Source organism: Heterocephalus glaber, unplaced genomic scaffold, assembly GCF_053883595.1.
Source record: "Heterocephalus glaber isolate CG9 unplaced genomic scaffold, H.glaber_assembly_v1.0 deba00001572, whole genome shotgun sequence".
In the NCBI taxonomy this organism is placed as follows: Eukaryota; Metazoa; Chordata; class Mammalia; order Rodentia; family Bathyergidae; genus Heterocephalus; species Heterocephalus glaber.
The window spans coordinates 7,005,093-7,029,334 of NW_028258357.1; the positions used below are offsets into that span (position 1 = coordinate 7,005,093).

The 24,242-nt window shown below is 35.2% G+C and overlaps 1 protein-coding gene across 1 annotated transcript in view; it reads right to left on the reverse strand.

Moving 5' to 3' along the window:
- Positions 1-4,504: 4,504 nt before the first annotated feature.
- Positions 4,505-24,242, reverse strand: part of Zc3h11d (zinc finger CCCH-type containing 11D) — a 42,514-nt gene continuing 22,776 nt past the window's right edge. The window contains exons 4-13 of the mRNA XM_087192574.1: positions 22,093-22,254; positions 21,332-21,457; positions 21,139-21,249; positions 19,112-19,222; positions 14,490-14,597; positions 13,108-13,224; positions 11,598-11,702; positions 10,992-11,195; positions 7,924-8,019; positions 4,505-4,743 (exon numbers count right to left, since the gene is read on the reverse strand). Coding sequence (XP_087048700.1) covers positions 7,937-8,019; positions 10,992-11,195; positions 11,598-11,702; positions 13,108-13,224; positions 14,490-14,597; positions 19,112-19,222; positions 21,139-21,249; positions 21,332-21,457; positions 22,093-22,254 — 1,127 coding nt within the window. The 3' untranslated portion in view covers positions 4,505-4,743; positions 7,924-7,936. The remainder of the gene's footprint in view (positions 4,744-7,923; positions 8,020-10,991; positions 11,196-11,597; positions 11,703-13,107; positions 13,225-14,489; positions 14,598-19,111; positions 19,223-21,138; positions 21,250-21,331; positions 21,458-22,092; positions 22,255-24,242) is intronic.

Consider the following 24,242-nt stretch of genomic DNA (forward strand, 5'->3'; position numbering starts at 1 on the left):
AAGAATGCAAACAGTAAAGGCCCAGCTCAGGATATTTTAATTGAAACAAGGACTCCATTGGCAGAGTACAGACCGTGTGTGTTACACTTTTTCAGAACATTTGTCTTCATTTTGGCCAGACTGCAGGGTACTGAAATTAAAGACCATGGACTGATTAATCTATTTAAAAGAGCCCAAAATTCAGGCAGTGGCATGGATACTGCTTTTAGTTGAATTTAAAAATCAGGGACAAAAGATAGAGCATAAAGACTTGAAAAACTTTAATTTTGGCCCAGAAGGAACTATTTGGGGCCAAAAGAGCTGTGGGTGCTGGTTGCTGAAGAGATTAATGTCATTATAAAGGAGACAATTACTTTGTTCAGGGATAAGAAGAAAAATCCTTGGGAGCATATCAGAAATCAGCAAAGCCCCAACTATCCCAGGCTTAAAGGTGCAACATATTATACTTTTCATTTTAGTGGGATGCCTGCTCAAGAAAGTCATCCTAAGGAATTGGTTCACTGGGATTCATTTCACTATTGCTCAAACTAGTAGCCAACCTTGGAATCACCCATGTGAAATTGGTTTTACCAATATACAGAATGCAAGAGTTGTGAGATGGGGGGCGGGAGGGGCTTCCATTTAGATTTCAAAGGAATTCCTGGGAAACCAAGCATGGACCCCCAGAGAGGGAAATGTGTGAAGCTATGGGGATGAATCTGAAAGTGAAATGGATACACCAGGAACATAAAATATCTGCTGGAGAATGTGGCAGGCAGTAAGCAGAGCCAGCCTAAGAGAGAGGCCATATGGTGTGCAACCAGCAAGGCCCATAGAGTTAGAGCTGCCCAAGCCCTTTAGAGTTCACATCTGGCCATCTGTCCTAGGTGCTGGACCTGGAGATACAAGATTTAAGGTTTACCATGATGGGTTTTGGTCTTGTTTTGGACTGATTCTTTCTATCCCTCTATTCCTCTGTTTCAAAATGAGAATTTTTACTCTGTCTTTTTGTGCACCTCACAGCTAAGAGTTCAGAGAAGGGTTTGGATTTGAACTTTTCAGCCCTGCTGAAACCATTAAGACTTGGATGACTCTTAGAGATGGAATAAACACATTTTACATAATGAGGTGGACGTGAGTCATTTGGGGGTAACAAGTGAGATGTTATGGTTTAGATATGAATGCCTGCCCCCACAGTCTCATGTATTCAGAAGTGGGGTTGTTAGAAGGTGATTGGATTATAAGGAGTCCTATATTCATCAGTGTATTCATGCATTGATGAGTTCATAGCTAAATTTACTATTGGGAGGTAGGATGTTGGAAGAGGTGTGTCAGTGGGATTGTGCCTGTTGTGGGTATACCTCCCTCTGCAGCACCTCCCTTCTCTCTCTGCTCCCGACTGCCAAGAGATGGAGCAGTTTTTCTCTGTCATGCTCTTCCACCATTCCATTTTTACCATGGAACCAGAGAATCTTGGATTGAAACCCCCCAAATTTTGAGCCTAATTAAGCCTCTCCTCCTTTAAATGGTGGCTGTCAAGTATCTTGTCTCAGTAATGAGAGAGCTACCTAATACACCCACACCCTCTCTTTGCTAAGAGACCTATAACTAGATTCTGTCCCCTAAGATGAGCTACCAAATATGACCCATGAGAGGGAAAACTACACTCCAAAAGAACCCTATGTGAGTTTTCCAACTTACATAGACTAATAATCAGGGAATATATTTGGGGATGCACATTAAGGTATGGATTAGTAGTGGAAGTAACATGGACTTGGATTAGGCCAAAATTGTTGACATGAGCTCATTAAGCAAAGATTCTGCGTTTAATATGCACTTGGCAGTTAAAGGAATCTAACAGATTTTTTGTTTTTGGCTTAAAGATGGGCCAAAATGTGGCCTATTGTATATAAGCCAGAAATGCCAGCCCTGCTTTCACTTCTTGGAAAGGGATTTAAAGTCTTAGAAGGAGCTGAATGTTAGAGTCAATTTGTCTTTTAAGACTTACTCACTTAGCCTAGAATTGTCTAGAAAACATCCTTACATGTCCTTCTCAAAATTCCTATGTTACAGTCCTCATCCCTAGTACTTCAGAATGTGATCTTACCAGGACACAGTGTCTTTATAGAGGTAATCAAGTTAAAATGAGATCATTAGGATGATCTGTAGTCCAATAAGACTTCTCTTTTTATAAAAGGGGAAATTGAACACAGAGACACACATACAAGAAAGGTGAGATATGGAGACAGAAGGAGCAGATGGACATCTACAAACCATGAAAAGAGGCCTAGAACAGCCCCCTCACATTCCTCAAAAGGAAAAAGCTCTGCTGACATCCTGACTTCATACTTCTAGCCTCTAGCACTATGATACAATAAAATGAAGAACCTCACTACGGGGCACTTTGTTACAGCAGCTTTGATAAACAAATAATATACTAAGCATCTAATAAATGCTATTTTTATCATCATTTTATCACTGCTGTCTTTGAAAAGAGCACAATGAGAATACCCTACAATTAATCAACATCTTTTAGATGTGCTAGAAAAGAAACTACTGACCACTAGCATGATGAAAATTAAGTTCAGAGGCTCTATTTCTATGCTCATGAGTCAGCAAACACAGGCTGTTGCTGGCTTATTAATTTTTGGTTGTCAGCTTATTTTGTTATCTCCTATCTTTGCTTATTTTATTTTATTGGTACTGGGGATTGAACTCGGGTCCTTGCGCTTGCGCAGAAGGCAGCAAAACCACTTAGCTAAATCCCCGGCCCAATCTTTGCTTATTTTAGCATTTACTGTCTTCCTCCTTTTGTAATAAGTTAGCCCCATTTAAGCGTATTGTCTTTTCTCTGATCACAAATATAAGAACAGGTTTGGTTAATGCCATTGTCTACTTGGTCCTTTGGATAAAATTTATTATAATAAAAAATTTCCATTTATTCAGGAACATGTGTAAAATCATGCAGGCTTTTCTTCAAATTTTTCTCATTCCGCATGATTCTTTAGCTTTGAGCATGCAATAAAGACACATGCTATGAACTTGTACTTCAAGTAAAATATTTTTAATTGCCTTCATAGAACCTTCCCTCTTCACTAGTTAAAATTTTAGAAGCACATAAATCTGTTGTTAAATGGAATTATATGATTTCTCCTATCAGCTTCCATCTAGGCAGCTTTTTGCCTCAACTGTTTTCTTACATCCCTCCCAAATTTATCTCCCCGAGATTTTTGCTGGCACAGTTTCCACTTCTATCCACTTTGATTGTAAAAAGAAAATGACTACATCTTGATGTTATTGCAAGTGAGGACACGGAACACTGTTAAAAGCCAGGCATGCCAGGCACAGTGGCAAGTACCTGTAATCCCAGCACTGATGGGGGCTGAGGCAGAGGATCACAAGTTCCAGTCCCATCAGGACAACTTAGTGAGACCCTACCTCAAAATAAGTTAAAAATTTTTTAAAGGGGTAGGGATGTAGTTCAGTGACAAAGCACCCCTGGGTTCAATCCCCAGCACAGAAAACAAAAACTCAAACAGTGGGTTCATTACCTCACCAATTGGAATTACTTCTTATAAAATATATTTTAAAATAAAATATTTCAAAGAACACTCATCCCCCAGAAATACTGACATAATACTACCTAACCACAATGTTCCATGCAAATACAAATAGAGGATATTCCAAAATCATAGTGAAGTTATAAGATTTAATAAACCCAGAAGTATAAATGCTACAAAACTAGAAAATTATCACTTGAAAGCAATCTTCATATTGATTTCAGTTTGAGGGATAAATAAGTTTCTGTTTCAGTCATTCTGCAGATGATTAATTTTGACTGAAATTTTAAAAACTAAATAAAAATTTATTATTTTAAATGTGTGACCTAAACAAGGGCAAAAGATATAAAAATAAGCTTTAAAATGAGTTCTCTCTTGCACTTTATAGTACATTTCTGAGTTACTGAAGCCTTAAAGCTTCCCTAAGACTTTCAGGACATGATGTTATTAATTCACTATTTTACCAAAAAAAATGTTATTTTCTGCATTGTGATCATATAATTTTTGTTTTTATGACAGAAAAATGTTATTTTTCAATTTTGAATGTAGCATATCTCAGCAGATAGATTTTTGTAGTTGACAATTAAAAGATATTGTTCAGCAACTGCCCTGAATAAGAAACTTAACTCTATCTCTCTATACCACACATCAAAGGATAATTCTATTGAAATTCCTCTAATGTACTCATCACTAAACTGTAACCCTGGGACTTCACTGAATTTGTTTATACTTTATGTTTATCATTCCTGAGGGCCCGCCTTAAAATCCAGGTAAAGAAAGAAAATATGTTTCTTCCATAATGAATATTGCAAAACAGAAATCAAAAGCATAATTTTACTTTTCAATCTGTGTAATCTACCTGGTTTATGATTAAAGAATGATTTTAATTGTCAAACTTTTAAATTTTATTAAATGTTTGTGGTAATGCATCGAATGAATGCCAGACCTATATAAATACAAGCAGCTGTTTGTAATTTGCATTTTTATCAGTTTTGAAAGAGCGCAGTGTACCTCCTGCATTTTATTTTCAGAATTTGCATTTTATCATCTCTGGAATCTAGTCTACCATATCGGGTACTTGAATATTTCATTCTTTGAGTTTTCATTTTTGATTGTAAATCAAATGATGGCTGGCATTTTTCTCTCTTCTCATTTTTCTCTTCTCTCAACCTCCAAGTTTACTTGCTCCCATTTCTTCTTGGCTCTAATAATAAAATGCACAAAATATTTCATTTTCCTTTACAGCCTTTTTGGGGCCACCAATAGTTTATATTTATTTTGCTAATTACTTATCATAAATCTGAGCTAAAACAATGGCTATGTTTATTGGTTTTATTCCTAAAATTTCAAATTGCCATTCAAATTTCATCTATTTCTTACTGCATTCCAATGGAGAGGTGGAAAGGAATGGAAATAATCTATATATGAGTCTGTATTATAGGAGAGCCATCACGTGGAGACAGACACCTCTCCCCCCAATCTCTCTTCCACCCCTCCTTCTCCCCTCTCCCCTCTCCCCTCCCCTCTCTCCTCTCTCCTCTCTCTGTAGCCTCAAGAAAACATGGCAATGAGAACAATTCCTCAAGTCATCTTTAGTTTCTGTGCCTGGTCCACACAGAACCTGAACACTTTCCTCTCCTTTTGCTTTATCCTCATAGCATCCAAAAACGTTTTCGCAAAAGGATTCTCTCGCCCACTTATACATCCATGGCCCTGGCTGCCAGAACCCTAGAAGAACAGAGTGGCAGCTTGTCTTTTCTCCCTCTTTTTCTAGCATTCCATCTGTCCATTGGCAAATGCTAACGTTGCTGCTCAGTGCCCTAGCGACAGTGTGAGGGAAGAAACACAAACTAATCTTTCTCTTCATTTTCCAGGATGACAACAACTGGAAGGGGTGAGTTTGAGAGCTACTTGTTTCCCAATCAAAAACAAATAAAACAAATATCATGAAATATTATCTATAAATTTTATAAAAATTTTATAGCATTTATTTAATTTCTTGAATATAAATCCACATTACTCCTGATATAGAAAATGATTCTAGTCCTTTGTACATAAATTCCATCCAATCCAGTGATTTCTTAGCTATTTCCTTTTCATATTTGAGTCATATCTAAAGTTTTTTCTGAGTATTCTCCCTACTGGAATTAGTATGGAGGAAATGGTTGCCACTGTGTGACAGATAGGAAAAGGATTTGATTTCAACAGGTTTCGCATGTCTGGGTTTTGAACAGTAGTTCAGATAATTTAGTATAAAGTTCCTCAATCTTTAATGTGCATCCTATTCACCTGGGGATGTTGATAAGAAGGAGATTCTCATATAGCTGGTCTGACAGAGAGTCTACATTTCTAACAAGCTCCTAGATGATGTCTTCACAGCTGACCCTTAAATATTAACAAAGGAGTGACCAGTGGATTCTGGCTTCATTGCTGCCTATTTCTCTGGCAGAAGTAATCTCTTGAGATTATAGCTAAGAAACACACACACACACACACACACACACACACACACACAATAAGGTTCAAAAACAAGAACTTTCTGATGCATATCTCTTCTGTCTCATCCAGAAGACCTTATATAGATTCGCTGGTCCTCTCTCCTAGGAACTCCCTCCTGCTTAAGATTCACAAGAATGCATGATGTCTCCCGCCATGCAACCTTGGCCCTTGGAAATCTCAAAAAGCTGTCTTTGGTCCTCGTGTATCAGATATGCCTTCCTCCTGGCCCAGATGTCACTCAGAAATTCTCTCCAAAACTTTTCTCCCTAGATGGCACTGGGAAATGTAATATAACCCCACATGGATGCAGAGATCCTGTTGGACACATAAGTAGTACATGTTTCATGTTCTGAAGTGATGCTTCCTTCCTTCCCCAAATGCTTCTATGATTCATTTTTAATTATCTGGGATGGAAGGTGAGTAGGCTACTCACATAGAAGAGCCATCACCGAAACAGAAATAGAGAAGAAGCATATCCTTCAATACTCCCAGGTATCCACCTTCTCATAAGGAAACGATAGGAGAAAAGGCCATAGCTCAACAAATTCTAGTTTCATCTAGGATTTTCAGCAACTTTTCACCTTTTTCTCCCTCCCTAAATTAAGTGCAGTCACATGGAAAAAGCCATACAAAGTTTGAAAAGGTAGTCAATTGAATAGCAACAGAGTTCTCTTGAAGTATGTTACCTAAATGATTTGGGACCCACCTAAAGTATTAGTGAAGCACACTTCTGAGTGTATCTGGGTGAGTCATTGAGGCCGGATCTTGGGTCCCTGGTGCTCTTCCTCTGTTCTGCTTCCCAGGCACCATGAACTATCTTTGTTCCACTACACCCTTCCACCGTATTATTCCTGCCTTGGAGCCAGCCAAACATGAACTGAATCCTCTGAAACCATGAGCCAAAAAAGCCTCTCCTCCTTTAACTTATGGGTGTCAGGTATTTTGTCTAGCAATGGAAAAATGACTAATAATAGTAAAATATGATTCAGGAAGTGATGAGGAAAAAAGAAAACCAGCTGTGTCCAAGCATATTAATATGCACATGGGTCTGGAGACCAATTCACAGCTGCAATCAAAAATGGTTTTAGGAAGTGTGAGGCTAGCTATTTTGGAGAAGGGAAATCAGAGTCTGGAAGACTAGTCCTGGTGTGTCCTGGTTCCTTCTGGGAAGTTCTGGTATAAGAGCTTGTAGATTTCAGACAGTTTTGAAGGTTCTAGGATACTTATCTAGATAAGAACACTATACATGTAACTTTTTCCAAGAAAGTCATTTGTGGGAGAAATAACTGAAATAGTTTCGTCTTGTGTAATTTTCTAAACCTACTGAGCCAGCCCAAAACAGGGTGGGAGAAGACATCAAAGCTGTTTCAGCAAAGGAACAAGCTGAAATCAAGACCGCCAGAAACCTCTACTCTGAAAAGGTTGCAGGATCTTATCCCCTCCCAGGGGCACAAAGTACAAAGATGGGGACAGCATAGTCATGTGGCAACCCCTGACCAGGAAAATTCATCTTGGCTGCCCTGTCAGCCTGTACCAACCCATGATTGTTTAATAAATATTGTAAGATTTTAATATTTTATTTATGCCAAATAGTTTTATGCATTTGCCTTGTAGTATAGCAAAAATCTCATGTTAGCATATGTAGTTGATGCAATTATTATGCCTATTAACAAGGAAAGAATTGTATCAACAAGTTTTCTGGTAATCCATAAACATAGGAAGAGAAAAAATAAAACAAAGTAAATTTGCTAGTAGATTAGATAACTGCTAAACTCCAAATGATTAAATATATATTTTAATGTTTTCTAAAATATGTACCTTGAACTTCAAAAAGTACTCATTTTTAGAATTGCCTGATACTTTAAAATCACTAGTAAATATTTACCTGGATATATCTTTTAAGTTTTTGAATACGTTTTGGAAAAAGGAATTCTTTTTCTCCAGGCTGAACCATTATATGATGTTGTTGACATGTATTTGTCTGAGAAAAAAAAAAGAAGACTGCTTTTAAATATTTGAAAACTTTCAAATCATACTCCAAAAGTTTGCAAAGTTGTAAACACCTCAGTGAAGAATCTATTCTCTAAATATTTAATTTAGCTAAAGCTAAAGCATCGGGAATACAAGTGAGTTTGTTAAGACCATTTAAGTTATCAGTGAGCATGATTACAGATCTCTTAATTCCTCAAATAAGGCTCTATCTCTCATGAGGCTAAGCTAGAGAACAGAATGATAGCTGCATGAAATAAAAATATTTCATGCCACTGTTCTACCATAATTTAACATAGAATTTTACTAATGTTTGGAGAGATTTTCAAAATAGAGCAACATGAGATAACAGCCCAGTTTCCTTCTATGAAATGACATCTTGATCACAGTGATCACTCTGTAATAATGAACTTCCTGCCCCTGGAAGCCAAAGCATTTATATGCTGACCCAGACCTTAAAAACATACTTTCTCTAACATTTCTCTATTTTAACTATTATGTAACAGTTTGTATTTTCAAGTATTATGATATAACTGTGCATCTCAAAGCATAACAATACAGAGAATGTGTTGACATCTGCCCTGATGATACAAAAGTAAAATAGATATTCATTGCTGGCACGTTCACACAAATCTGGACACTAGCAACAAACTGTTCCAGTACTCAGTGTGTTCTTCACGCCCATCTACTTTTGTGAGATAGTAATAATAACATACATAATAATAGTAATAGTAAAACTAGTACTAAAAGCTAGTTTCACCTAAGAATATCCAGAGAGAGAGAGAGAGAGAGAGAGAGAGAGAGAGAGAGAGAGAGAGAGATACACTATATCATTTCATTCTAAAATAAATAGAAAAATAATTTAAATAAATATAGGTTCCATGTAAGTTGTTAAAGAAAGAATCTAAGAAAGATATAGCTATGAACTACATTGTGAACATGAAAAGCTACAAATGTGAAATTATAGAGAAGGCAATGGCACTTTGTTAAGTTGAGAGAAAGGAAATCCATCTTTAGGAGAGCAAAATCATCTGAGATAGGAATAAAAGAGAACTGGTTTCCTTCTTCCCTAGGGCCTCATCCCTCCTGACATACACTATGATTTCGCCTGTTACATGATGAAATGATTTAGAAGCAATTTGTGCATGGTGAGAGAGATGAGAGGTTGTCGAAAATATTGCAGTTAAACCCCAAACTAACCCTTTCAGAAAGTAATCATCAAGGCCTAAAGAAAGGGGGGATCAAGGTACTAGCTTGACAGTGATAATTGAACAACACAGTTAGTGGAACCGGAAATGTCAGCCATTTAAAAACAATCCTCCCTGGCCAAATAAAGCTATCCGGGGAGAACAGAGCACAAGGCTCTCGGACAAGACTCCAGGGACGAAGGGATGTCAAGTCATCTGCCCACGACTCGAGTTTCCTTCCGTGTGCTTTTAGATCGTGTGTATGACTGCACAGGTAAGAAATCCTGCCACTAGTTGATAAGAAGTTATGAGGCTTGGTGATGGCTCAGAGGAAGAAAGAAGGGAGAGGGCAGCAGTGAAGAGTAGCTGATCCATCCGGAAATTTCATGCATGCTCAGCACAGGCCAGAGTGAACCTCATCAGTGAAAAGCCTCACCTGTAGGGTTTTTATCATGAATGGGTGCTGGATTTTGTTGAATGCTTTTTCTGCATCTATTGAGATGGTCATATGGTTTTTGTCCTTGACTCTGTTAATATGGTGTATTACATTTATTGATTTATGAATGTTGAACCATCCTTGCATCCCTGGGATAAATCCGACTTGGTCAGGGTGTATGATTTTCTTGATGACCCTCTGCATTCTGTTTGCCAGTATCTTGTTGAGGATTTTTGCATCTATGTTCATTAGGGAGATTGGCCTGCAGTTCTCTTTTTGAGTTGGGTCTTTCCCTGGTTTTGGAATCAAAGTAACACTTGCTTCCAGGAATGAATTTGGAAGTATTGTTTCCCTTTCAATTTCCTTAATGGGTTTAAAGAGTAATGGCGTTAGTTCTTCTTTAAATGTCTTGTAAAATTCAGCAGTGAAACCATCGGACATTTCTCAGACAAGGAAGTAAAAGCAGCAAACAAATATATGAAAAAATGTTCAACATCACTCGTCATTCGAGAGATGCAGATGAAAACAACACTGAGATTCCACCTCACTCCACAAAGAATGGCTGCTATCAAGAAATCAACCAATAATAAATGCTGGCGGGGTTGTGGGGAGAAAGGAGCCCTTCTCCATTGTTGGTGGGAGTGCAGACTGGTGCAACCACTGTGGAAGTCAGTATGGAGATACCTCAAAGAACTAGGACTAGAGGTCCCATTTGACTCAGCTATTCCATTGCTGAGTATCTTCCCAAAAGAATTAAAAGAATCATACCACAGTGATATATGTGCATAGCAGCACAGTTTGTAATAGCTAAAGCTTGGAAGCAGCCCAAGTGCCCATCAACTGGAAACTGGATAAAGAAAATGTGGGGGGTTTTTATAAAATGGAGCACTACTCAGCCATAAAGAATGAAAAACTAGAGTCATTTATAGCTAAATGGATGCATATTGAGGCCATACTCTTAAGTGAAATAAATAGGACACACATGTGTAAATACTGAATAGTTTCATTAGTGTGAGAAACTGATAGTGTAAACAAGGGTTAAAATGATTAAAATGAATAATTGATAATTTGAAATAGGAAAAAAGGTCCAAAGATGAAGGAGTGAAGGGAGGGGAAGGGGAAAGGAAAAGAGGGAAAGGAAAAACTATGAGAAAAGAAAAAAAATGGAAATGAAATTATGTAAATAGGGAAGGGTGGAGGGGGTGAAGGGTGCACAGGTAATGGGAAAAAAATATAAGAACCAAGATATATCATGTACAGGTACAAACACCCAATGATAAATGTAAATGAATTGTATGCCTAAAATGTACCAATAAAAGAAGAAAAAAAAAAGAGCCTCACCTGGACAGACATTGATTTTGGGTTCCTTGTTAACATCAGCTTTATTGTAGGATCCATTTGTGGGCCTGTTGCAGGGAGGGTCACTCAACGTGACAGTCCTGACTGCGTCTCTTCGAAAGTGGATGTGGGATGCATTTTCAGCATTCCTGTTTTTATTATGATAATGGTAATTCATTTTATTTTTTGGATTTGGGTCTTGTACTGCTATAAAACAAAGGGTGGGGAGAGAGAGAACAAGCTGTTTCACACGGATAGCTAATGCCTTGTACAATAAAGATATGATAGCACAATGGAGTACAATGTAAGGTAAAAGAAGTAAATAAGACTCAGAGGAATGGGTGTACATTGAAAGTAATCTTTATGTTACATGACAGTGGTTTATTTTTCAAGTAGAAAATATATGATATTTGAGCCAGGCATGGTGGTGCACACCTGTAATCCCAGCACTCAGGAGGCTGAGGCAGGAGGACTACCGAAAGGTCAAGGCCAGCCTGGGCTACATAGTGAGACCTTGACTCAAAAGATCAAAAACAAAAAAAAAGAAAAAAAGGAAATATATGATATTTAATCTCTTCAAATTAGAAATGAGAAATAGCAAATATTTACCTCTTGGCATTCCAGAGCCAGGAAAGTTCTTTGGCTCATCATAAATGCATTTTCTTTTTTTCTCACCTTTAAAATGAGGCTTCTTCACAGGGTGGACATCATTCACTTAGAGGAGATACAAATTTTTACAGGTTTTAAGAGGTGCTTTCATCTAAAAATTACTGTAGGTGATAATTACATATCTGTGCATTTACATGTTAAGCAAGAGAAAAAATAAATGTACCACTCTAATACATTTTAGAACAAAGAATGATTCATTTTTAAGTGCCAAAATAATCTACCCTGAAAACATATCAATAAGAAAACTTCCAGTAAGTTGCTTTTCTTAAAAAAAAAATGCTTTGCACCAAAAGATTCTGTGGATTCTATTAAAAGAACATAAAAATTGCATTCCAAATATAATTAGATATCATTATAACATATTTTAAGGTAATTTTATAATAACTATTTTCAATATAAATTGTTTTGCACTTTTCTTTTAGCCAAACCTAACTCTTGATAAATTGAGTTAATTCACTAAAATACTTTGAATGAATTTTAGTTATCTTCTTATGGTCTTAATAAGTTAGATATATAATTTAGTTTGGACAAACAAACTGAAAAATCAGAATTTGTGAGTGCTAACATAAATGCATTTTTTTTAGTTTTTACTTACATATTTTACATCAAAATTTCTATATTCATTCTTAATTTTCCAAGAATTCCTAAGGTACATTTTCCCAGAGATTCTCAAACAACATAGCCTAAGGGCCATTCACAAGTAACTACTGCACAAAGAAAATGAAAATCAAGTGCACGATGCAGACTGACCAGCTCTCCATGTTGGACTAATAAATCTGTCTTAGCCTTAGCTCTCAACCTCAGTTTAAGGTTTAAGCCCTCAATGAAGCTCTGATTCACTGCCTCCTTGGTTAAATAACAAATTCCATCTCCCCACCCAAGCTCCCAAGGATTGGAAAACAATTTTTTAACATGCACACTAACCCAAGTTTCTGGGGTGAAAACCATTCTGGTTCCACTTCAATACCTAGCTGAAAACCAAGAATATTGTAGTTCAATAAATGAAATAAGAACTAGAAAGGAGCTGAGCTATGAAGGAATCCAGAAGATTCAAGAGTCTTAACTGCATTAAGATATAATAAATAAGTCAAAGTACTAAAGGTCAAAAATCCAAATCAATAAAAATAATCCTAAATATCATTGTAAAAAGCCACAAATATATTCCACTATGAATGAAATTTAAAATATTATACTAGTGAATCTTCCAAGAAGGTAGTGTATTATTAGTTTTAATATCAAAATTAAATTAGTGGATATAATTCATTAGGACCTACAGCACAATTCATTGTCAGAGTTAGAAGAGTACCGTGTCTTTAATTCTTAGTCCTGGATAATTTTCAAACCGTCGGTTTTTTATTTCTTTTTAAAAATTATATTTTAAATAAACAAAACGTATCCATGACAGGATGAATATATTTAAGACCTAAAAGTGATAGTGCTAATGTCTTACTTGAAGAGGTATCCTCTCTGGAATTCATATTGATATTCTCAGTAGCATTTAATACATGCATGGTGGGTACTAGTCGGGTAGTTAAGGAACACTTTGGATGAGGACTGTCCTTGTTATCTTTTAAAGCAAATTAAGAGAATAAAATGTCAATATTAGTGAAGAAGCATTTCAGTTGGACTTTTACTTTTCGAACATTACACAATTGGTTACATCTCTTCAATATATATGCATATTAGTTTTAGAAAGCATCGTTAAAATTTCCTATATGTCATGCTGTGCTTCATAAATCACTGATAAATGCAATGAGCAGCCATTATCTTCAATAGATAAATGACATCATTATATCAATATTTTAATATCATCATGCAAAATAATTAAGTTAATTTTACATCAAGAGGGCTCATTTAAATTGAATTTCCAAAAATACTTTAAATGTAACAGCTTTCACTTGCTGTCAGCTTTGGAGTAGGATGATTCAATAAGCTTTTCACAACAGTGAAAATGTTCTAAATCCGTGCAATCCAATATGATAGCCACTAGCTACATGTCGCTATTAAGCATGTGGTTTAGTGCAAGTGAAAAATGGAATTTTTTATTTTAATTAACTAAAAACTGTCATACAGAACCAGTGGGTGCAGTATTAGCATAGTTTTTTTAAATGAGATCCTTTGATGGATTGGGCAGAGCTTTTGCATCTCTGAGTGAGAAATGGACAGAAAGAGGTTTACGTATAATTTTCAATGAAAAAACTTCAATTTGATCACAAATGCCTTTTCCTATCCTTGAGGATATTTTATGGTGAGAAAAAACAGAAAATGAAATGATTTTACATTTTCTTGGAGAGACATTTGTACTTTTAGTCTGGGATTGAGACAGGTGACCAACAGAGAGATACTAGCTAAGAAGGACAGCATAAAACTATAGAGGAAATATCTTATCATATGTTTTGGTTATTCACAGACTATCAGTAGCAAGATCATAAAATGATGAAGTCATCACAAGATTAATAATCTTCATAGTGTTCCCATCAATGTTTTCTAAAGAAATTTAGTGGTTCTAAATTGGAAAAAGAAAACTGAAAACGATTTGGTATTACCATCTAAGAGAACCAATAACTTTAAAGTGAGTGATAGCTCTAGAAATAATGTAGGCCAGCAGGCTAACTATTCAGATTAACAAACTAAGGCTGAAAATATGAAAGTCCTTTGGCTAAACAATTAGGGACAAAGCCAAGACCAGAAGTTTGAGGCTTCTGAGTCCTATTTAATGTACAGTTTGATTTATTACCTTCCCTCTTATTCTGGCTTCTACAACTAGAAAGTTCTATGTTTAATTTATCTATCCAAAGTTACAAAGGAGTAAATAATATAATGAATTATTACCTTTGGTATTTGGACATTTTGACATGATGATCTCTTTCTCTTCAGTTAAACTTTCACTTTCATCTACTCCAAGAAATCCAATCCTTTGTGGAACAGAACAGTCACCTCCTATGACAAAACCATGTCCTTCTTTTCAACTCTTGATTAAATACTTCTCACTGATAACCATCCCTATCTCTATACATATAAATTCCTAGACTAATGCATTTGCATTAATATATAAGGGGTGGGCCAGGGATGTAGCTCAGTGGCACCATGCCTACCTTGCAAGCTCAAGGTCCTGAGTTTGATCCTTGGTACCAAAATATATATATGCATTCACGTATATATGTGTATATATGTATATATGTTTATATGATGACCAAAATATATAGTGAATGTTTACATTTTTAAACACTTTTACAGTAAAGGATATAATGCCAGTACTCCCTCTCAAAATACTCCCCCTCTTTGAACACATTTGACCCAAGGTTCTTTCATGTCTTTACAAGGTATGCTTAAAGATAAAATGAATGTTACTACTGAGAACTATCCAACTAGAAGACAAACTCATAAAAACATATCGTGTCCTTGTCCACCTTATTCACTTGATCTGGTACTGTACAACTTCTAATCGTTCCCCCAAATCAAAATGACCATGGAAAGGATTATGCTTTGAGTTGATTCATGACATCAGAGCAGCCAGGAAAATGCAACAAAAGATATTTACAAGAAAGAATTTCCATTACTGTTTCAGAAAGTAGCAAGAATAATGGGATAAGTATGTTTGAAGCAAAGGAGAGTATTTTGATGGAGATATTGGTAATATACTTTTCCTGTAATAAAATTTTTAGAATTTAAAAATTCACTGTATTTTCAGTCCCACTATATATATATATATTTTTTTGAATACCCTATACAAACTTACATCTACAAAATTATAAGAAAATTCATATATTAAACAAAAATAACTTTACATTAACTTATAACAAACTTTTTAGTTCTACCTTTAGAGATCCTCAGAGTAAATGTAATTTATCTTCCAAATAAAATTTTCAGATCTACGAAAGCAGTTTTCATGTTCCTTAAAGGTCTTCTAATTTTTATCAGACTAAATATCCATAGTTGCTTTAAATAAAAATTTCCAGATCCTTCACTTATACCAGCCTACCCTTTCTTAATATGTTTGAAATAACCTTTTAAAATAACACCCAAATGTACACTAACCTGTGGAGAAATCAAAACTAATATAATAAGTTGACATTTATGTAGCATTTTTCTACATGCTAAATCCTCCACCAGATACCTTAAAGTACTTATCACACTTCATTATCTTTTTATACTACCCCTAATAATTCAGTGTGCATTAACCTTACCTATTTGGTAGTGAAAGATATTACTTAATTGCTCTGAAACAAAATGGCCAAAAAAGCACTTTTCCTTCTCATAAACTATAGACCATGTCAGATTCTATTTGAAGAAAAGACATCATTAATGTCTTGAGCAGAAAGGTGAGAGTTTGTGTTTGTCACTGTTTGCTCACCTCATTGTTCCAGCATATTAACTTCTAGCATCTATAAATTTCACAAACATATTTCCCTTTACACAGTTGTTCCATACATTTAAACACACAATTATTTATCCTACAAGTATTTATTGAATGCACATCATGTGCTAGGCCTTCTGCTACAGAGATTTATCTATAGGAATTAGTTATATTCATTTCCTGGCTCCTGAAGCTTACACAAAACCAACTATAAAATTTTCAAAAAGGCTTGGTTCAGCCATGACCAAATGCTCATTTCCTGTGAAAAACAAGTATAAAATACCTAAAATAAATTGATTGGAAAACAAACAATGCATAGTACTATGATATCTGAAAGCAATAAGGCACATAGGCAAATTCCACATTCACATTCACTGTGGCTTTTTTCCATTAGTGAGTTAGGCTCCACGCTCGACAAAGCTTTTCCATAAAAGCATTTCTAATCTATCATGCAGAGAAAAATAACCCAACCAAAAAGTGACCAACCAACAAGGCTGAAAAGAAAAAGAAAGAGTCCGAAGTTTGAGCCTGTGTAACTGGCTTGAACCAAAGGGGTAAATCTGAAAGAAGAAGAAATAAACGAGTTCTCCTAAAATATACATAAGTTCTAAGGTGCTGCCTGATTCTATGCTATCTATGTACAATGTGGAAAAATTGGAAACCAGTTAAAAGAGAATCTAGGATGTAAAAAATTGGTCAGACATTTCATCACCTGTATACTGGTTGGAAGGTAAAATTGAGAGTTGAAGGTTCCCCCTGGTAAAAATATCTTGATAAATACCCAGGCTTTTAGTTGAAAACTCAGAAAGGTAATGTTTTAGGAGTAAGGGGCTTATATTCAGAATAAGGACTGTACCTCAACAGAAAGGGCAAGTAATATACCATCTACTAAGTTATTTCTGTTAAACCATACAACTAATCCTTGATTAAATCACGGTTCTGAAATTCTTGTTGCCTACTAAAAGCGAAGTTTCCCTGTGAGACAACAACTTCATGTGTGCACTATGTAATTCTTCATCTATAATGTCCAGGATATAATTAAGAATTAAAAGGCATACTAAGAAATAAAACAATTGATTTTAAAACAGTGGAAAATGAAAAGGATCCATGTATTTTCAAGTAGGAAGTTAGAAAAATAACATGACTAACATCAAAATAAAGGACTGATACAGAAATACACAAAAAGGTTTAATAGAAATTAAGAATTTAATACATGCAGTTAAAGGCAGAACCAGAGGATTAGTCGGCAGGATAGCAGATTGGAAGAATCAGTAAGAAAAAGATAATTTTTAAGTGCACTCAAGACATAAAAACACAGTTTAAGAAAGGAAGAAGTCATAATGGCCAAAAAGCTAATGAAAATATGTTCAACATTAGTATCAGGGAAATACAAAGTAAAGTTACAGCGAGATACCAATGACAATGCCTAAAATTAAAAGGACTGAAAATGCTAAGTATTGTCAAGGGTACAAAGCAAGCTTATTCCAAAGAAAATAAATGCATACATCTTTAGGAAACATGTACAAGAATACTCATAATATTCATAAACTAGAAACAGTGTTCCTCAAACCCCAAAATTAATACCCATGGTGGTTTCTTGGTTTTTCATAAACATATGAAGCATGGTAAAAAGCTTAATGTATAGTGGGCTGGGGATTTAGCTCAGTGGTGCTGCATACCTCACTAGCACCAGGTCCTGAGTTCAATCCCTGGTACCAAAAAAAAAAAAAAGTTTAAGGTATAGGATCCACACATTACAAGCTGAGATCCAACAAGGTGATGGGCTCAACATTCTTGGCCCAATTTTCATGCAGAGATGACCTGAGTATGGAAAGTAGGGCAGCCAGGTACAGAGCAAGAGCTCCAGCTCTGGAGCAGCTGCAAAGGGTTTAACTCTCAGCTTTGACATCTGTTAGTGCAACAGTCTCAGAGGAGGCACTGAATGCTTCTGAACCTTGTTTTCCCTTTAATAAAATAAAATAAAATCCACCAGAGTGAACAATTCGTATGATTTCAGATTTTAGTTTATGTGAGGATATGTATATGTATGGGGTGTGTGTGTGTGTGTGTGTGTGTGTGTGTGCCTGTTCACTGCTGCTCTCACCATATTATAATAGTGAAAGTGCAATGATAGTCTCACATTTTCTAAGTCCCATCATACTAATGATGTCATAACATAAGAGAAAGTTTATTTTTCATATGAAAGCATGAGTTTATCAGTGGTTGAAAATAAATTATCAGCAACCAAAAACACCAATGATATTTCACCAAAATGTACAATTACAGCTGATCAATCACATAAACTGGATCACAGTTTTGTTCTCATTGTTTAGAGCTAAAGCTTCTCGCTTTGAGGCACCCAAAGAATGACAGCTAGTCTAAAACTATTACAGATATAAGGAGAGGAAAGACTTTAGCACCAAGGGGAAAAAGGTAAAGAGAAGAAAATGGGTAAAAAGAATGAAATAAGGACTGCAGAAGCATCAGCAATGTGCTTCAGGTCCTTGTGAGTAATTGCTTTCAAACTCCTTCTGGCTTCTCACACACCTTCTTCCTGCCAGTCATACCTTTTCTCTTCTCACAAAAGTCTTTTTTATGTTTTTCAAAACAAACACTTAGAATTACTGTAGGAGAACAGATTATCCAAAATGCCTATGCTAAAGGCAGCTTTAATACATTTAAGCCATAATACACAATAGGAATGTGTACAAATGATACATATATGTGAATATAGTTGTTTTAACATAGGATTATTCAAAGAGTTCATTAAATGCTTCCCTGTTAATGGCTCTATGATAGTGCATTAGTACACATACTTAATATGTGAATTCACTATAGCCTGGAGTCGAGCCTACACACACACACACACACACACACACACACACAGACTTCTTATACAAATATAGGAAACTAAATATCTTATACGCCAAGCACAATTTCTCACAAAGCATTTGCTAAAAATACCAGCCTCTGAATGTATATGATTTTGCAATGTATAATCCCCTAGCATTACACATGAACTAGACAAAAATTGATAATACAAAAATTAGTTACGGTGCTAATGTATTCAGGACCACCCAATAATAAATTAACTCACTTCCATTTTCAAAAGCAGCAGTGTCAGTCGTTGGTTTCCTATCCAATGATATTTTTGTTTTGCCTTGCCTTTCGGCTGGGCTAACTTTTGTTGCAATTGTAAGTCCATCCCCTAGAAATGAGGAAGAAAAGAAATAAAAAGTCACCCTAGAAACCATTAAAAGCTTAAATAAGTTTATGACAGAATTCATAATGAAAACTAGCTTAAAATTTAACATAAATATTGTTTGCATAGTAATCTGATAATATATAAATACATTAAGCAAATTTTTATAATTATAATGAAGCAAGTGTACTAATCTTTCAATTATAATCAAAAGGCAACTTGAAAAATTAAATAGTCTAAAACTATTTGTATATATAATATGGTTTATTTTCATGTAATGAATTTTGCAGTATTACTTTTGTTTTTGTCTATTTACCATGAACAATCAAGTGAGAAATATTAGTCACTATGAACTACAAAATTCTAATTATACTATGATAATTATTCTCCCAGTTTTCCTTGTACATCGCTAAATAACTTTTTGTAAAATAAATTGTCAAAAGCAGAAAAAGATCACATGTCAAACTAATGTAATGTGTAGTAGTGGATTGGATCTACACAAGGAAAAAAAATTTTTTTTTGCCATAGAGGACATTAATGGCACAACTGGTGAAATGAGGTAGGAGCTTTAAACAATAATTTTATCAGAATAATGTCCTGACTTTTATGTTTATACTACAAAAATAGAAAATCAAAGGAGCATCATGTTTGTAACTTACTTTCATACTCCCAAACAGTTCAGAAAATAATAATAGCAACATGCACATTTAGAGAGAGTGAGAATTCACATGGTAAAATGCCAACATTTGGGAGAGACCTAGGTGAAGGGTGTCAGGAATTAACTGAAATTACAAATAAGAAGCTTTTAAAAGCTTAAGACAAAGCAAAATATAAATGACTGGCTTTGGAAGTTTTCATTCTTTTACCGTTCATTGCGAACTTTTGCTTTTTGCTTGTCTGAGTAGTGTGAGCTTGCCGTCTGTTCTTCCTTTGAAGTTAGCGCGCACCAAGATGCTCAGAATGTTCTAACCTTCTGATGGCCTGTTGCTGCCACCTACTACTGTAAGTTCAAATAACTTACCACATGAGAATTAGCGAGACAGTCTAGATGCTCTGTTGTGTGTTTTATCTTCTTCTCCTACTGATCCTCAGATTTTCCAAGCTATCTCTTCTCTCTTCCCTCTCCTCTCTTTTTCTTGCCTTTCTCGCCCCTCTCTCCTCTCTCTCTCTCCCCACCCCCCTTTCCTCCTCCTCCATCCCACTCACTTCCTTCCCGCATCCTCACAGAAGCAAAGAAGGTTACATTTCTCTCCCAGTACTGCAAAGTATGTTTTAAAACTCATCCTAAGAGCAAGAAAATTATATACACTAATGGCACCCACAGATTTCTTTTTCTTCCTGGTTTTAATCCAGAATTTGGTACTTTTTAAAATCTTGCCTAGAAGGTAAAATGTTCACCAAAATCAACAAGACCCGATTCGACAAAGAAAATGCTCCTTGAGAGAGAGACCTTGGATTTGTCCACCAGCCTTGCCCTGAAATTGTCCGGTACACAGGACACACTCACTTGTTCAATCAGCAAATACCCCTTTGTTCTGCTACTGTTACTCTGTGATCCCCCCTTTCTCCCTTTTGGGCCAGATTATCTTTTCTGTTTAGAAATAAAAATCTCTACCTATTTCACATAAACATGTATTTCATAACTAAATAAATAAAATGGTAAAAGCAAATTATATACAGAATTATTGAATGGGGTGTATGCTGCCCCCACGTGTTTATGAAACCTATTCATTCCCTGGCTCCTCTAAGAACACATAGCAGATTTTCGTAGGAAATTTGAAGCACTTCCTTCTTTCTCTTAAATGAAGTGTATTATTTATCCTTTGATACTTCTGTAGGGCACATTGTACTGAATAATTCACAGCATGTCACACCAAGTGTCTCTTATAGAACACTCGGAATATTGCCTTTTCATGTCTTACCTTCTTGCAATTCACTGTCATTTTCCACAGGCTTTCCTAGCTTTTTTTCCACTGCAGGAGCTGTGCTTTTTGATGAGATATCTGCAGGAGTATGAAATCTATAGTATTCGCCTAAAGGTCCCATAAGGAAAGAATGGTTAGTGTATATTATCACATCAAGTATCAGAAAATTCGCAAATGTTTAAGTTCTTACCAGATTTATAGCACATCTCCTTTATTATTCTTTCTTCTTCAATCTCTTCAGGAGTCTTTGTCCACAAATCAGAAGTATCTATAGGACATATTTTTTTAAAATTAAATTGTCCCCAATCCAAATAATCTAAAAATGTATAAATCAGAAAGAAAAAAGTCCCAAATAGAGTATTTGTGAATAGATTGTTCTTTTTAATTTTTAAAAATTAAGACATTTACAAACTGTTAAATTCCTACCATTTTAAGAATTAGAATCAGTTAAAAAATCTGTATATTATGTGTCTTGAAGTGATAATCTAGAGGCATAGGCTCACAGACTGAGGTAGCACAGGATTCCCTGGGACAATGAGGATGACCATGCATTGTATATGAGAAATTACTCTCCAAACCTCTGTAACTCAATGGTGAAATGTATGACAAATATATGATTAATAGATGTGTAAATAAACAGATAAACATATATGGACATCAGTGTGTCTTATGATAGTTGTGAAATATAAATAAGAGAGCACTTGTACTTATTTAAATCGGAGATCTGTCTCCCAACCATCATACAAATTTAACTTTCCAATCCAAATGATCATAAGCATGTGTGGACATGGAACAAATTAGAAAATAATGAATTATACTTATTCAATAAAAATAATTTTCTCATTAAAATATGCCCTATGTATTACATCATGAACCTCTAACATTTAAGTATGTAGAAAATATTGTGAAGTTTTTTAATGTGCATAATAATCTCAGAAAATATTTACTAACCATTTTGTTCCTCCTCTTCTTCTTCCTCTTCCTCCTCAAAGTTAATTTTCAAAACTAAAGGATGGTGAATGGGTCCTAATATATTCTCCTGAGGCTTCAAACTCTGCTGACTCTGAGTTGGGGATGGAGTTCCTTCCTGACTGTCTTTCTGTAGTGTGATTTCTACAGTAAAAATACAGCAATTCAGAGTATTCAAGACATATATTCTGAGGAGTATATTTAATGACAAATCTTCACTGTCCTAGTTAACCACATGTTTTGTTAAAATGTGTCTCTTATTTTTGGAAAGATTATTAAACCCACTTATAATAACTATCAAAATGTCATCTGCAATTCACGGAAAACATCCACTTCATAGACTTTAGACAACCATCATAATCATAGCTTGGTATGTCATACATTTGGGGATATAGATGGTCCCTGACTTGTGACAGTTTAACTTTACAGTGGTGTGGAGGCAACACAGTGGTGCCTCAGTTCATGAATGCTTTGTTTGCGAACAGTTTGGTTCGCAAACAAAAGCATTTAGCAAAATTTTTTGTTTGCAAACTCTACAACAGGTGACAAACAGGACTGCAGCCATCTTTCCCGCACAAACACAAACATGGCCATCTTTTCCAGAATCATGGAACAAATTAAGTTCATGAACCAAGGTAGCACTGTATAGGCATTCAGTAGAAACCATACTTCAAACTTTGATCTTGACCCAGGTCAACGATGTAGATATTCTCAATCAATCCTGGCACAGAGGCAGTCTCTCAATTAACTGGACGATCAAAAGTGTAAACAGCCAGTACTTTACAGTGTACTGTTTGGCTAAGCTATGACGTTTGGTATATTAGGTGTAATAAATGCATTTTCAATTAATGACACATAGAGGAAGGAGGACATGAGCCAAGAAACACAGATGGTTTCAAGAAACTGGAAAAGACAAGTCTCCAGAAGGGATGAAGCTCTATGAACATCTTAATTCTAATCAAAAGACCTCTGTGTCAAACTTGTAATCCATGGAAAAACAAGATAATAAACAGGAAATCAACTGAGACCACTTGGTTTGTGATAATTTGTTAAAATAATAGAAAACTATCACATGGAATATTAGAAAAAGTGCCATTGGGCTCCCTGTTGGAATGATCAGAATTCACATCAAAGGTAGAGTGCAGTAGGTTTGTTGAAAATTTCCCTTCTTCCACCTTGTTATTCTCAAGGAAAGGTCTCATAGCATCAATGAAAGAGAATACTAGCAAGAAACTGAAGAAAAAAATAACTTTAAACATAGACCATTTAGTTTTTCTCAATATGTTCCCAAGATTTGTCCTTAGCTGCAAAGAAAACTTGTCACTGACAATTCAAAACTGTGAACAATAAAAAAAATAATAACTGTGAACAGTAGAATCATACTTTTTAAAACTTCATTGAAATATAATTCATACATCTATAATTCATTGTTTTAGGTACATAGTTCAATTATTTTTTGCAAAAGTTTAGTATATTCAGAGTTGTACAACCACAACTATGATCAATTTTAAATCATTTCACCAATCCAAAAAACAAATACACATTGATTACCAATTACTCATTATTTTCTTCTAACCTCCCCACTCTACACTCACTAAGACATTCTTGTTTCTATGGATTTGCCTATTCTTGATATCTTATATAAATGAAATCATTCAATATGTGATCTTCATTAATGACTTCTTCCACTTATTGTCTTCTCAAGATTCTTTGATGCTGTTGCATGTAATGGTATTTCATTGTTTTTTCATAGACAAATAACATTCCATTGTATGGATGTATCATATTTTACTTACCCATTTACCAAAGTATGGTCATTTGAGTTGGTTCTATTTTTGTCTATGATAAGTAATGTCAAGGTAAACATTCTTATACATCTAGACATCTATTTTCACAACTCTTGGAACAGCTGGAATATATGATGACAATCTATAACATTTTGAGGAAATGCTAGTTTCCAAAAATAGCTGCACCATTTTATATTCCTATCTGCAACATATAAAATTTCCAATTTCCCCAGATTTTTGTCAACTTTGTTATTACTTTTTAATCAGAAAAAAGCAATCATCTTAGTGGGTATGAAGTGATACATCACTTGGTTTTGATTTATATTTCCCTAATAGTTATGGATG